This window comes from Mchenga conophoros, linkage group LG14, assembly GCF_057382185.1.
Source record: "Mchenga conophoros isolate Kocher_MC1m ecotype Shallow Benthic linkage group LG14, M_conophoros_male_GT1.1, whole genome shotgun sequence".
In the NCBI taxonomy this organism is placed as follows: Eukaryota; Metazoa; Chordata; class Actinopteri; order Cichliformes; family Cichlidae; genus Mchenga; species Mchenga conophoros.
Window position 1 is genome coordinate 3,080,127 of NC_140539.1, and position 16,419 is coordinate 3,096,545.

The 16,419-nt window shown below is 39.8% G+C and overlaps 1 protein-coding gene across 3 annotated transcripts in view; it reads right to left on the minus strand.

Annotated features, from left to right (window-relative positions):
* Positions 1 to 16,419, minus strand: part of bcas3 (BCAS3 microtubule associated cell migration factor) — a 314,119-nt gene that overhangs the window by 49,116 nt on the left and 248,584 nt on the right. Inside the window, exon 23 of one of the 3 annotated variants that reach the window (XM_085244779.1) lies at positions 1,808 to 1,856. The exons of the other annotated variants lie outside the window; for them this stretch is intronic. Within the exon in view, the coding sequence (XP_085100905.1) occupies positions 1,837 to 1,856 (20 nt within the window). The 3' untranslated portion in view covers positions 1,808 to 1,836. Of the gene's footprint in view, positions 1 to 1,807; positions 1,857 to 16,419 lie in introns of those variants that run through there. 3 annotated transcript variants of the gene reach the window in all.

The window sequence follows — 16,419 nt, forward strand, 5'->3', positions numbered from 1 at the left end:
GACCTCCAAGTCACAAGTCACCAAGTACTAAAGCACGTTTTGAAAAAGGGATCAAATATTTATTTAATTCATGACGAGAATGCCAATTAATTATATAAATGATATAATAAATGGACTGGACTGATTCTTATATAGCGCTTTTCTACTCTCCAGGAGTACTCAAAGCGCTCTATACAACATGCCACATTCACCCATTCACACTTATACAAGCACTTCTATAGTCAAGTGCAACTAATAAGCATTCACACACATTCATACTCCGATGGATGCATCGGAGAGCAATTTGGGGTTAATATCTTGCCCAAGGATATTTGGCATGCAGACTGGGGGAGCCAGGAATCGAACCACCAACCTTCCAATCAGTAGCTGATCTGCTCTACCACCTGAGCCACAGCCACCCTAATATAATATAACTTCTTTGAAATGGATTTTTCTGGATTTTTTGGTTATTGTTCTGTGTCTCACTGTTCAAATAAACCTACTACTAAAATTATAGACTGATCATTTCTCTGTTAATGGGCAAACTTCTAAAATCAGCTGGGGTTCAAATCATTTTCCCTCACAGTATAGGTTGTGCTGACCAGATATTTACTGAAGCTAGCATGCTAACCAGGAAGCCCTGGGCTGCAGTCATGTGTAATAACACTCAAGAAGCGATTGCGTGTGAACGTAGTGACCAGTGACCGTTTCCGTGTTTTGGTTTGATACAGTCTATGACATGGCATCTTCTCAGCCTTGCACCATTCCACCTGCACCTCGCTCATAAAATGTAAACCTCCCTACATCAAGGATGTCTTACACTGCTGCAGAAGCCATTCCTCCTGTGGCAGTGTCACAGTGTTGCCATTTTGTGTTCCATTAAGTGCGTATTTGTGTGTATGTGTGAGAAAGAGACAAACAGCGAGTATCTGAGAAGATGTGAGGATGTAACCTGCCAGATCATAAAAGCTTGAAGGATGGTAAGCATGTATACCCCCCTCTGTCAGCTCCACATATATGTACACTGACATGAAAGCAAGAAACAGTGAGCTGTGTGTGTGTGTGTGTGTGTGTGTGTGTGTGTGTGTGTGTGTGTGCATGTGTGTGACACATCTGGGAGTATAATCAGTGGGCTTCTTTCAAGAGCTGCCAAAGCAAACAGACCAATAAGGAATCCACTTTACAGACCATCGATCTCCGCTGGCCACAGCCAACACAAACACATGCACACACAACCATACACACGGCGGGATGAGCAGCCACATGCACACAAAAATGGTTACATTCATTCATACACAAAGAATAATTCCCACCTACTGCACGCTTACAAAGCAAGAAGACCGACAAACTCACACACATGCAGGGTGTCTTTTTACTGCTCTCTCTCCCACCCACACACACACACACACACACACACACACACTATATACACACAAGATTTAGATAATTTTACAAAAAAGCAAAAATTTTAAAGTAGTTTTTACATCTAAAAAGAAATAATTTTTATAATGATGTATTATAATATTTGAATTATTTTTTGCTGACTGCGTGTGAGATAGAGAGAGCTGGGTGTCTTTGAAATTCAACAAAAGCTGATAATTCAGAGATGCTCTTAGCAAAAAATTAAAAAGAGAAAGAAAAAGAAATATGAGACTGACCACTGACCAGCAAAAATCCAGGATACAACAATTTTATTCTTGTACAAACTAATCCCCTGCTCCTCTTGATTTCCTTTTCCCCCCTCCAACCAGACGGGGAGAAAACACTGACATAAAAAAAAGACAAATAAACAATGGAAATATTGTTATGTGAAGTCTCTGAATGATTCAGTGTCCCGCACTTGAGAGCCATTGGCCTTTAAAACACTTCCAGATGATCTGCAGACAATAGGAGGAGAGAAAACAAGGCTAATACGTCATCCATTTACTTTGGGCCACAGTGATGAACAACAATAAATCCTGGAGGGGCGACATGCAAACACATGCATCCACCCACACACAAGGAAGTGTGTTTGTTCATGTGTATTTGTAGCAATCTGAAAAAGGAAACTAGATGGACCGAACTGATAGGAAACTGCACATACTTGAAAGCCAAGATATAATGCAACCCACCGGCAGGTTGTTTTCACAGTCCGCATGGACACACACACACACGCGCACACACACACACACACACGTGCATATATGGCCAAGTGCAGGAGACAGCCTCCATTGAGAAAATCAACGAGCTGTGCCTCTCTCGAGACTGGAGCGCACATACACACACAAATGTGGAAATACAGTTAGACTCACACCAAAGCTATCAGTGGCAGCATCAAAGAGCCAGTGTCTGTGTGTGTGTGTGTGTGTGTGTGTGTGTGTGTGTGTGTGTGTGTGTTTATTTTGACTTTCACATTTATTAAATCAGTGTTGTAATGATGGATACAGAACTGTTTAACTAATTATGATTGAGAACTGTGTATTTATTTATTCTCATTCTTTTCTATTCTTATTCTGTTTCTATTCAACTACAATACTGTTGTACTTAGTTTATTTTTTTATTTTTACTTTTTCATTTTATTTTTACAGTTTGCATCTTTGATCCAGGAGGACGATAATTCGTCCCACTGTATACTTGAGTGTATATTGTTGGGTTGACAATAAAACTTTTATTTTAATAGGATATTTGAACACAAATGATTAAAACAAGTAGTTTTGGCAACTTAAATATAAAGTAATAATAAACCATGCTCAATAATAATCAGACATTTGTTATTTAGGGTATCTTATTTTCCCCAGTGAGCGCTGACATAGGCTTCAGCCTCCAGTGAATCCTGGGAACATGTCCATTGTTCGAAATGTTATATATTTATACACTAGCTAAGGATACTTTATATGGGGGCTCAGTGTTATATATTGTATAAGTGCAAAGTGTGAAGTTGAAAGAGGCCATGAGCCTCTTGGGTGCCTCTGCTTCCAGGAGAAGGGGAAGTTTTACTTTACTCGTTTTTGACCCCAACTTTTACTTTCATGTAACTACACAAAAATCGTTCATGGTTGAAAAACTTTTGAATTATGAAAACCTGCCCACAGATATACACCCATAAAGACTCAAAGATAAAAGAGGAACACATTTTTGCCATTATTACAGAACAGAGCCTGACTTGAAAGGTGAGAAAATATCACAATGTGATAGTTAATAATTAATTATAAGTGAAGAGGGATTGATCACGTCTCCACGTGATCCGCAACAAACACTGAACTGTTTTATGGGATTAATGGAGAAAAACTTCTGTTCCACTGGCCTCCAGTTTTTTCAGTATGGCAAGCGATTACCATCATGCACCCACAATGAATGATACCAAAAGCTCAGTACAACCATCTGCAACTGTTGCATGATAGTGTATGCATAAAAGGCCAAATAACAATATTGTAACATTATCATTATATAGAGTGTTACGCAAAAGTGTTGAGTCACAACAGATTTTTTTGAATAAATTGCTTCCAGGGGGGCAGACTAATTTTCTTGGTCTTGAGCAACAGTTCTCCAACTTTCTGACGTGTTTGCAGTTTTTCTTTGGCTCCTTTTTAACAAATTTTTCAGTCCAGTCCTCGTACCATGTTTTGTTTTTTGTTTGTTTAGCCACTGAACACCTGTGAAACCAAACATATGTAATGAACACACACACATATAATACATATATATATATATATAATACATATATATATAATACATATATATATATATATATAATACATATATATATATATATATATATGTATTATATATATATATACATATATATATATATATATATAATACATATATATATATATATATATATATATATATATATATATAATACATATATATATATATATAGCTTGACTGAAAATTAGTGGCAACAAATCTTAAAAAGCGATGAATCCAAATTTGAAGTTTTTGCTTCACATAATTATCAGTAAATTCTGAGGTCAGGATAGAGGTACAGCAGTGAGTGTGTACAGCTATCTGTTGTGGTTTGGTGCAGGATTTTAGCCAAGAAATGCAGAAATGCACCAGCAGATTTCGATGCAATACCAAATGGAAAGGGTCTGAATGACAGCGGCTTCATTTTACTGCATGACAATGATTCCAGACACAATGCCAATACAGCAAACACATACAGTACATGACTATAAAAACACACAATACAACGCTATTAGCCATGGATTTGTCTCCTGAGAGCCCAGACCTCAAAATTATTGAAGCACTGTGGGATCATTTTGCCAGAGAGTGGAAGAAAAGGCAGCCGACACCCAAAGAAGCCTAAAGAACGATTCCAGAACATTTCCTTAAAAAAATACAGTAAATCTCATCTAAGAGAGTTCAGACTGTGCTGAAGAATAAAGTTACTCATACGAGATATTAACTCCCAACCTTGATGTGAAAGTTCTACTTTTTTTTTCTTGGCAACTACTTCAAGATGAAGTCAAGAAAATATGAAATAAAACTTGCATATTTCCCTTTGGAAAGAGTTTTTGCTGTGGAAAAAAACAGAGAAAATGCTGTTGTGCTGGAGAAAGCGGGCACATGTGCTTCTGTTTTTCTCCCTCCTACCGAACACTGTAGGTGCTGTGGGGTCACCCTGCCTCAAAGTGCTGCAAATGCAGACAGATTTCATTTAGTCTGGGGCTTCAATGCACTCATTAGTCACTAGTCTAGCTTTGGTTTATGTTTTTTGTGTTGCACGGTGGTCTAAATACATTTACCCACCCTGCTGAGAATACAGTTTGTGGGGGAAACAGAAAATACTTTGAATATTTCATGGCACCGTATCTCATATTTAATATACTGAAAATTAGTACACAATGCTCCCTAGAGATGAATGTTTGGTTCACAGCAAATTGAAGTTGGATCCAAAGCCACTGAAATGACCTTTGTAATGTAAGGTTGAGACAGAGAAATAATCAAGAATGATGTCACTTCCTGACTGAAGGGAGAATGAAGAGACGAGAAGATGAATAAGGCCAGTAGGGTGAGGTAACCAGGTACAGATGGACCCTGTGTGTGTGTGTGTGTGTGTGTGTGTGTGTGTGTGTGTGCAGCTGCAGGAAGGATCCTGCTGAGAAAGAGCAGGACGTCTTGTCATCCACTGTGGCCACAACATCAAGACACACTCACGCACGCGCGTGCACACACACAGACACACAGATACATCAAAGGGTGTGCGGCCAGCACTGTGGTGGTGTGGGGAGACAAACAACAACAGCATCTCACACACAAATGTACGCACACACTCGGGTACACTCGCACACGATCCTCTGACTCACCCGTGCAGACACACACGCTAACACACTTACAGAGTATAATCAGTCACATTCATACATACAAACAGACACACACATACACATTCTCTCACACACATATACATACACACTAACACAGCCCACATAATGAGCCATTTCAGCACTGAGACCACAGCTAATACAGTAAATGACAGGGAAGGGCTGGGAGAGAGCCAAGCTAAATGTGACACTGATTTTCTGCAGTGTGTGTGTGTGTGTGTGTGTGTGTGTGTGTGTGTGTGTGTGTGTGTGTGTACCGCCTTGACACCATGACTCTGCAGGCTGGGACCCAGATGCTGGCGTGGCCACTACTTTGTTTCGTTCATGTACCCAGCTACCACGGTGTACAGATACACATTCAGTCTAACGCACACAAATACACACATAGAGCGCTGTCCTTAAACAGCACGGCTGTGGTGTTGGAAACTCTGACCAAAGTGTCAGTGGAAGCATCAAAGCAGCATAATGAGAGAGCAGAGAAAAACCAGTCAACAAGGCAGCTCACACCAGTCCAAAACACAGCAATAAACACCACCCAGCAGTTGACTACACTGGGGGGTCACTGGGCTGAACATGCAACATGTGTCTGCATTCGTTTAGATGGAAATGATGGGGTGAAGACATCAGACAATTTGTCATGACTGCTCCTCGCTGCTATTTTAAGAAGGAATAAAACAGCTCCTATGGAGATGCTTTGTTTTTCAAGCACTTTATTGGAATTTGACAGTTAATCCGATTCGGTGGCAACAGGTGATGAAATACAACACGATCGCTGTAGAAGTAAAGATGGAGAGGGATTCATCACTGCTAAAAAGTTGGCAAATAATTAGATACCTCAAGAATAATACTAGAGACGACAGAAGGTAAATCTGCAGAGGATGAGGGGATTCGATTATAAAACATTTGGTCTTCCATGACTTCTACAAACAGCCATAGTTTAAAAAAAGGCGGCAGAAGATTTGATGTCCAACGTGCACATAACTATACACGTGACTGTCTGGGCTTATTGGTGGTAGTTCCTAAAGCAAAATTAAACACCGAGAGTTGTGCAATACAGATGTGGGGACTTACTGCCATCGCATATGGCAATGTCCTTTAATTGTTAGATTTTGGAAAAACACTGCTATAGAGCTAAACTCAATCTTTCACCAGACAGTCCCACTGAACCCTGTGCTGTTCTTTTTGGGTCTATCTGTAGAAGGGCTCTCTCTGTCTTCTGTACAAATGCTTTTATTATGTAAACTTTTACATTTAGTGAGGCGATGTGTTTCAATGGATGCAGAGACGACCCCCCCACTGTTACACAGTGGTACAGAGAAACATTCAAGGTGTTCCCAATGGAGCGCCTTAGTGCCGTTATAAAGGGCAATTGCGATGCATTCTATAGGATATGACGGCCTTTGTTTGACCACCTACCTCGTGAACTTGCCGAGCTATTACATAAACGGGATCAAATGTGGAATACTGTACATATTCTGACCCAGATGTGTACATTTGTGGTTTTTTCCTTTCTGTTTGCATTTGGCTGCGCTGATTTGTTGTTGTTTGTCTCGTTTCCAAAAAGTCAATAAATCATTGTTTTAAACAAAAGAAAAACACTGAGAGCTGTCCATGATATAGGACCTTGGAGTGTATCTAGTAGCATTTGGAACTTCTTAAGCTATTCTGTAGTATGGTTACTCAGTAGGGTATTTTCAAATTGTCCAAAACGTCTTTCTCATGATTAGATTTGTACGGAATGACAATATCAGCAGCTTTGATAACATCATTTAACGTTACAATATAAACCCATTGACACAACTGCTGATGTGATTTGGTGCTTTATAAGTAAAACTGAACTGAACTGAATGCTCAGATAGTGTTTTGTCTCTTGTTAAATTGTGTGCAAACTTGCTTCACTTGAAAAGTGTTTTTGATAAAGTTGATAAATTCCAGTTGCACAGGTCTACAGACCTGTCAACAATAAAAAACCTGTCGAGAATTATGAAACTTTACAATAAAGGAGCTTGGAGTTGTTAAAAACTAAAAAAGTGACCTAAGTGTTGTTAAGCCACAACTGTATCCTGTTGACAGTGTCATCAGAACAAAGGAGAAATTAGGATTTAACAAATCAAATTCGATATGTGATGGACTCCTGTCTAAATAAATGAATTAGAATTTGGATAGTATGGTTGTTATTTGATCCTATAGTACATGAAAACCAGTTTTAGCCACTTACAGCAGATTTTTATTGTAGCTTTATTTGCCTTTTGTTTTTGTTTTTTGTTTTTTTTTGGGGGGGGGGGGGGGGGGCAAAAACGATAATAAATGACTTCCAAAAACTCTGTGTTTATCAGAAATAAACATGGAAACATAAAACCAAACATACTACTTCTGGTTTAGACCATTTTATGATGGACCGAGACACAAAAAGCCTTTTTTAAGCCTATTGGTGTGGAGGTGCATCAGTGCACGTGGGGGATTTGCACATACGAAGACACCATTGATGCAGAGGCTTACATAGAAATTTTAGAGAGACATATGCTCCCATCAAGACATTGTCTGTGTCAGCAGGACAATATTAGGCCTCACTCTGCACAAAGTAGGAGAGCCTGGAGAGAGAGCCTGGGGTAAACTTGTTTGGTGTTGACCCTGAAAATCTTTGCTCATTTGCCATATTAATTACAGTTGAAGTAAATGATCAAATTACAGATTTTAGTTTTTGTTGCAATTTTGAAAGTGTCCCAACTTTTTGGGAATTTCTTTTTTTAATTTCAGGTAAACAATCCAGTGGTGACTGCACTTTCTTACTATCTAACACCAGAATGTTCTTGCTTGTAAGTGTGTCTTTGATGATTTGAAAGAAATATGTATGCATATAATAAATGCTATATATTCAGTTATTTGCACAGATGTGCCATCTTTGTCAGTATATGTGTGCTCCAGCCTCAGTGCTCATAAATCAAATCTCCTGCAGTGCATGTGCCTCCACCCCTGCTGTGCAAATTTGTTCAATTAGCCACGGCCCCGGGGAGTGTGAGCGCGTAAACTCTCTCACTGACACACACACACAGGCCCCCCCCCCCACAATCCAGTGTGAAATGGGGCTCTGCCACAGTGTGAGGATTAAGCGACAATAAAACGCATTTCACGGCTGCAGCGCTTTATAGGACTGGCCTCCATAGAGCATTGGCCAAAGCACAGCAACTACCCCGCCTCTTTAATCTCCACCTTCTCCGCCCAAACACTCCCTCTCTCTTTATCACACACACACAACTGAAAAAAATCCACACACTGAGAGAGAGAGAGCTTAAATCAATCAACGCCCTCCACAGCAACTCTGTGGACTGAACGAGACGTTTTCCTAAATGAAGCTGTAAACTTCAGACAACGGCAGCAGATCATTGGTCGCCTGTTTGATGACACACACCCACCATCCTCAAGTCTTCATCATACTGACCGTGGCAAGGAAATGTGGTGCTACATTTTGAAAGAACAATTTATTTTACTCTTTATTTTATTTTATTTTGAATAGCAAATACTATTATTGTTAATATAAAAGTAATATCCTGGATGAGTGTGGAGCAGAATTTGAGTTTATATCCACGTAAGTAGTTTTATCAAGGCTTTTGCTTGAGAAATGACAACATACTGATCCCTGTGGTGGCGTTGCGAATGCTGCAGAACAACATTTTTACAGCTCTGCTTTTGAAAATTGGCATCAGTACAGTTTTTCTTTGTAAACCATACACTCTCATTTCTCCTGTGTTAAATAATTTCATTAAAACATCCACTGCCTTCTCCCTTTTTCACTCATGAGGTACCTACTCTGCTCGGCTCAGCTTGACTCAGTTTTTAGAGGCAGTGGTACCTGGTACCAGGTCTTTCTTTGGTACCTACTCAACCGGGGTTCCAAGCAATCTGAGTTGATCTGAAAATGTGACAACAGACTGCATCGACTAGCCAGTAGCGTGACCAAATAAGTCATGAGAGTGTCTCTTTCACAGAAATCAAAACTGCCATTTTTAACAACCGCAGTCCCCGAGTCGGACAAAGAGCCAGAGACCAGGAGCAAAATCACCTTAACGTCCTCCATTGTTGTGTTGTGAGTGTGTTACATACAAATGACATTACAGGACTTTTGGCGCTGTTGCTATAATGACTCCAGAGACATTAGGTGGCACTCAATTCTAATGGAAATTGATTGAAGCAGAGTAAAGTGCAGTTGAGCTGAGTAGGTACTGGTGGAAAACAGACATCTCCGTACCTCTACAGGTACGTCATTGGGACCAACTGCATTCCCATTCTTCATCCTCTTCATTTCCTCCTTACTGATCGTTGCCTTATCCACCCTCTCTCCTGTCTACTTCTTTCACCTCTCTGCTTATCCCACTTTTTCTTGCTAACCTTTTCCTTCGGATCCTTTCCTGTGCTTCCTCATTCTACCACCAGACCTCGATGTCTTCTTCTATCAGTGCAGTGCAAACAGCTAACACCTTCTCAACAGTTTCTCTCAGCACTTCAGCTGTACCTTCACAGTCATCTACCGGCTGTTTTCTATCATGTCTCAACTCATTCCTGAACTCTGTGCAACATTCGTCCTTCTTCGACTTTTGCTTTTACCTTCACTCCCTTGCTCTTCTTGATTTCCAGAGTCATCCTACAGTCTACCATCCAACTCTGCCGAGCTACATTCTCCCCAGTCTCCCATCTCTATCAGATTGCACCTTCAGCAAAAGATGTGCACCTCCCTCCATTCTTATACGTTGCTCTATGTTACTCTGTTTTCTTCAACTATTTGTTCACAGCAGCCATTTCCATCCTTTTAGGAAAATCACTATCATGTGCTCTTCCTCATTCTCTCCTTAACACCACATCTACCCAACACCTCCTCATCACGTCTGTCCCCTTCACCTACTGAAGTCAGCTACAACCACCACTCTGTGGCCCCTGGGCACACTCCATCACTTCACCAGCTTATTCCAGAATTCCCCTCTTGTCTAACATACATTTTAAAAGTTGGATCACTTCTTTTAAAGATGACAATAAAGATTCTTGACGTTTTTACTCAACAATAGTATTTAAAGCCAATTTTATGTTTGATAATGAAAAGTCAAAAACAGAGTAAAGTGTTTTCAGTCAATTTCATTAAAGCTAAACTGCAAATGTAGACATGACTATGCCCTCTTTTAATTATTTTAGTATTAAAAAATTATTTTAGATGAAACCAATAACTCAGCTCTGCAAACAAGTGCACTGATTGCAGCAACATATAGTGTAGATGTAGTGTAGGTGGTAGTTAAATGATACAACATAAGCATGCTGTCACATCAATATATGCAAGCTGACGTCTGTACATAAAGCTTATGTTGTTACCTGGGTGCTGCAGTTACACAGGTATTAATGGGGAATATTAACATTTTGTACAATTGCTGCATTTTTGAAAGTACATAAAAACCTGTTTTACTGAAAATAATTTAATTCTAATGTCTATAAAATTGCAACAAAGCTATCGAGAAACGAAGGTGATATTTGAAATGTTTGACCCTTCGCTTCAAACAATAATAAATTAATGAACCAATAAGTACATTTCTATTGATTATCTAACTGAGTTTGTCATTTCAAAGTTGTTATGTTTGTTTTCTTTGTTCCAACATTTTTAATCCACAAATAACTGAAGTGACTTGGAAAAAAATCTACGATTTTAAAGTCAGGGACAGGAAAGCGACTCCATTATAAGTCCAAAGAAGAATCATTTATTCATGATGCTGAAAGACACACTTATGAAGACCTACCTGTTATTATTTTTCCTTATCACTGAGCTGTATCCTTGTTGCCCTGATTCCTCCTCTGAGGTCAGCATATGATTGCATACGTGTGTGCACGTGTGTGTGAGAGAGAGTGTATGTTGACGTGGACAGTAGTCCTGCAGTACTGGCCAGCACTAAGGCTCTTATATGAAGGATAATCCAGGATAGTCGGGGGGTCTTAACTCACCCCTCCAACACACAGGGTGTCCATGCTAGGATTTGAGGGGGTGGGGTGGCAAGCTGAGGTGTGAAAGAGAGTCCAAAAATCTCAGCACACCAGGGTGTTGCAGTAAAGTTTTGCATTAATATTTGTGACACTGGTCCACAGTGTAAAACCGAGTTTAACATTAAAGACTGTACAACTGTGTGCTGCCTACAGAAAACCACAACCATAATATAACAGAATCATTGAGTCATACCAGTGAGAGAAAACAAACAGATGTAAGATGAAAAACTACACAGGGTCTGAATCCTGCTCTTCTGTGTGAGACTTCAATATTTAACTAATGCACAACAACCTTTTTTTCTATCAAACTTAGAAGCCACATTATGTCGATGCAGGCCAAGAACAGTGATAAATCACCTCCCCTACTGGATGGTTCAAGGAAACAAAATCAAAAGAGAAAAGGGGAATGACTTTAGAAAGAAACAAGATGAAGAACCCAAATACCCATCAAATGAAGGTAAACGGGAAATTATAGAGAAGGAAGAATACAGGAAATAAATTGATAGAAAGACAGCTATGAAGGAAATTGCTAGAGCAGAAAGAAAATTGGAGACGAGAATGGTGGTTTCATCCAAAAAGGGGTGGAAATGATGAAGTTGAGAAAAAGGAATGAAAGAAATGTAACTTTATACAAAGTGAAGCAAGAAATGAGTGAAGTGAAGAACAGACGAGTGAAGAAGACAGACAGATGCATGCAAGGAAAACAGCTGCTTGTTGTTAAAGTCTGCAAGTGTGTAGATAAAATATAGTTTTCTGTATCTGTGTTTGTGTACACATGTGTACGACTGATTGGAAAAATCTGGCGGGGCGTTATCAGGCGAGGTAAATCGGCCTAAACCTATTGCTAATGTCTTGCTGGGGGTGTGGGAGAGATTAATAAGGAGCCGCTCCAAAAGGCTTTAGCAGTCCTGCTAAGATTCTTAACCCGCCTAACCTCCTCTGGCGCCACTGGGAAATGTCCCTGAATGTCGAAGCAAAAACATTCACATGAGTTTCATTTTCCACAGCATGATCAATCACACCTTTTGACTTTGGATTCACATTTTTACCGCTGAGAAGGCTAAACCTGGGAATGCACTTCAGGAGACATTCAAATAATGGCTGAATATTATGATATACTGAATATGTAGAAATTGGTCATTTATTTATGCATAAATAATTTAAAGAATTTGGCCTTGCAATTAAATAACAGTAAATGGCAGCTGAAGAACTGGAATCCTGCATTGTCCTTTATGTGTAATGAGAACTGCATCATTTGGACTTGTCCTTAAATAAGCAAATGTATAAGAAGTGTGACTTTTTAAACCATGACTAAACCTCTTAGCAAGTGTTTATTGAACAAAGGGTCTCACTGTGACACCAGAGACACCAATACATGGGTCCTCCCTCCTGTGGGGCCACCACTTGTAGGAGGGACTCTGTGCTTTGGTTATTCGGGAGTAAAGTGGCTGCTACACGTGTTTTCCCCCAGTTCAGTGTCTGTATGTTTTCCAGGTGGACAAAGAAGTTGAACAGGTCCTGCCTGTTGCTTGCACTTATGGGACAAAATGACAGTTCGGTGTATCCAGTGATGTTTGGGACTTCACTCACCTACTGGGGACTTGTACACTCATATGGGCAAGGAGAGTGTGACCTCAAGGGATGTGACTGGGAGTTACATCCCTTCTCGATCCGAACCCCAGTTGTGTTTTTTGTTGGACTTCTATGATAAGATGCACAGCTTGTAGATAACAAACACCATGCTTGAGCATAAGGATTTCCGAAAGTGTAATGTGGGGCGATCGTGGCTCAAGAGTTGGGCGTTCGTCTTATAATCAGAAGGTTGCCGGTTCGAGCCCCGGCTCAGTCATTCTCGGCCGTTTTGTCCTTGGGCAAGACACTTCACCCGTTGCCTACTGGTGGTGGTCAGAGGGCCTGGTGGCGGGCAGACTCAAATAAGTGGTAGAAAATTCAGGTGGTGTCAATTTCTTATTTCTTTTGGTAGATTTCAGTCAGATATTTATGTTTTCACTATAAACTTAAGGCTAGAGCAACATCTGAAGCATTAAAAAATTAGTGGTTCAATTCAATTCAGTTTTATTTAAATAGTACCAAATGGCAATAACAGTTGCCTCCAGGCACTTCATATTTGACGGTAAAGACTAAAATAATACAGAGAAAAACTCCAACATTCAAACGACCCCCTATGAGCAACAGTGGGAAGCAAAAACTCCCTTTTAACAGGAAGAAACCTCGAGCAGAACCAGGCTCAGGGAGCGGCAGCTGCAATCAGCGAGAGGTGAGGGGAGAGAGACAGCCAGAGATAAATAATGACTAATGGTAAACTGCAGACTGGTGTATAAACACATAGTGGCAAATTAATTCAAGCCTAAACCACGGGTTTAATTTTTTTACTATGTGATTACAGGTACATGATACACGATGCAAGAAATCTTTCAAAACACATGCACTAACACTCATAATGTATAACTTTTAATAATTTATCACTTTTTTAAAAATTTTGTTATCATTTAAAAATTTATTTGCTTAGATGAATTTGTAATAGTTCATCTTACTAATGCTAACCCTTCTCTATATCACTGTAGGCCCGTACAGAATAATATTAATGCCTCAAGGCAACTTGTTTGTGATTTAGCGTTATACACATAAAACTGAACTGAAATGAATTTGTATATGATAAGTATGCACGATGATAATTATAGTGACGATGACTATTTTTTTAATTATTATTTTATCAGCTGCTACAAAATCATTTTCCAAATATGGGATAAATAAAGTCTCATTTGTCATGTTATCTTATTTAGATAATACTGAAAAAAGATTAGTACTAAATATGTCAGATGATGTGGCTGCAAATTTTAAAAATCTGTCAAACATTTGTTTAAAAAAAACAAACTGTTATTAACTAAAAAACAGAATTCACAATCCACTGGACATAACATCCAACCACTAAAACAAATGTTTTGGTTCAGAAACGTAAAGTAAATAATCCCAAAATAATCAAGGATGTGCTTTACTAGCTCAACAGCTGTATGGTAAAGCAATACATTTGAAAATTCATGAATAATAACAATAATTATATTTTAACATTAAAAACATGAAACATCTACGTGGCTTTCTCTCGCTCTTTGAATTGCTTTGTGTATTTGTCCCGTTTCACCCTAAGATTCATTAACCTGTCATCTAATCCAGTGTTACGCTGTATTAAACACCTGTCACGGTCAAGTGCAATTTAGTTGTGATGGCAGGCCCTGAGCTCATCTGTGCTGGGTGGAATTGAGACTGAAATCGGGATCATTGCTGATTCCTAACAACGTCTCGCTGTCCTCACCCTCTGATAAGGAGTGATAATCTTTGTTTTTGGCTCTGCCACTGTTTTCTGCCCTATGGCCACACTGGGCTTTGACAAATTAAGGCTGACAACTATAATTATGCCAGCTAACAGTTTGTGTCTATATCAACCGTTTTTAGAGAAAAAAAAAAATTACACTGAATTTACAGGAGTTTGTGATTCTTTAAAATTTCTGCTGGTGACTTGAATAAAAACAATAATGCAACCTGAAGCATGTAGGCCATAGTCAAGCTGTATTTCAGTATTTATATATACTAACACTTTTTCATTCATTCTTTATCTCTGCACAACATCTATCGTTTCATCTTCTTCCACCCCGTGTGTTTTGTGCCGAGTCATTAAATTAGACCGTTTAACCTTTAAGCATGCCGCGCTCTCTCTCCATGCTAGTGATATAGTAGAGGTTGAGCTGGTGTATGTGTTATGGTTGCCCCCTAATGAGAGATCAAAGCCTTGAGGTCCTGACCCTGAGAGGAAGCGCTGGGAGTGGAGCTTTAAATCTCTGTGCTTCCCCTGCTCCCACTCCTTTGTCCCTGATATACAAATATATGCAGACCTACACATAACAAATGTGAGAAATTATCAGGCTGTGTTGCGTTAGGGGGCAAAAGGTCTGGGGTGTATGCATTCTTAGTAAGTTTGCTAGTTTAGCTCACTTGACTATGGGCAGAAATCGAAAGGGGCGATTCTGAACAATGTGGTTAAAACGCACTCAAATGTATTTAATAAAGATAAAGTGTCACTCAGGCTGCACAGTTGTGCTCTTAGACACAGCCACAGCATGAAAGAGGAAGAACTTTAAATTCCTTCCTATACTGTGACAACTGATGAACAGTTTTATTCAGCTGAGTCTGGATGTGTTCTGTGGCAGTGTGGCAAAGAGACATCGAGCCTTCACATATTACAATATCCTCCCTACAGGACGGGGATCAATACGAGCACCAGCACTTAGAGAGCAGACACAGACAGCATATTGTGAAGGGACTGTCAGGATGCTGACAACACCATGGGTAAACACACATAGAACTATTCATGGCTGCATGCATACTTCATCACACGCCCAGTTGTGTATATGAGAATGCATCACTACTCATGCCCGTTGATGTATGCAGTCGCACACACCTTTGACATGTACACACATCAACTGGTTGCAGGCCCCTGGCTTGGGGAGGTGTAATATTTCAGTAATGTGATGGAGTTTGATCCAGGGTGTCCAGTGTCCCATAGAGCTGCTGTTTTATTAGCACAAAGAGCACTCAGGGGCTCTCCAGTTCTCTCTCACGCACACACACATGCACACACTCAGTTTCATACGCACACGTCTGTACAGTCCAGTAACCACATGGACTCTATAGACTACACATGCATAGAGTGTTCAGCTGCAAAATACAAGCAGCAGCTTTCAAGAAGCGGCCCGATGCCTTAGGTATCCATGAAAGCCACATCCTGCCTGAATCATGTCCCAGAGTTAATACATCATCAAACTTCCTTCTTTTAACCAAACACCTGAAGCGAGTGGAAGACCTTGAGGTCACTACAAATCCCATCATGCCATACATTCAGACTGGAAAGCAAAGTTGTTCAATATTGGCATTAGTTAGCATCACTAGACGTTATCTGGTGTCTTCTTAGTAAAGCTGTTAAACCTGTAATGTGACTTCAACATCAGAGCAACATTGTGACATTAGTGGGCCTGGTCATGTACACGCTGCCGATGTGAAAAAGAGGACTTTCACATAAAAACAGGTTTTTTAAGAGTGTTTTCTG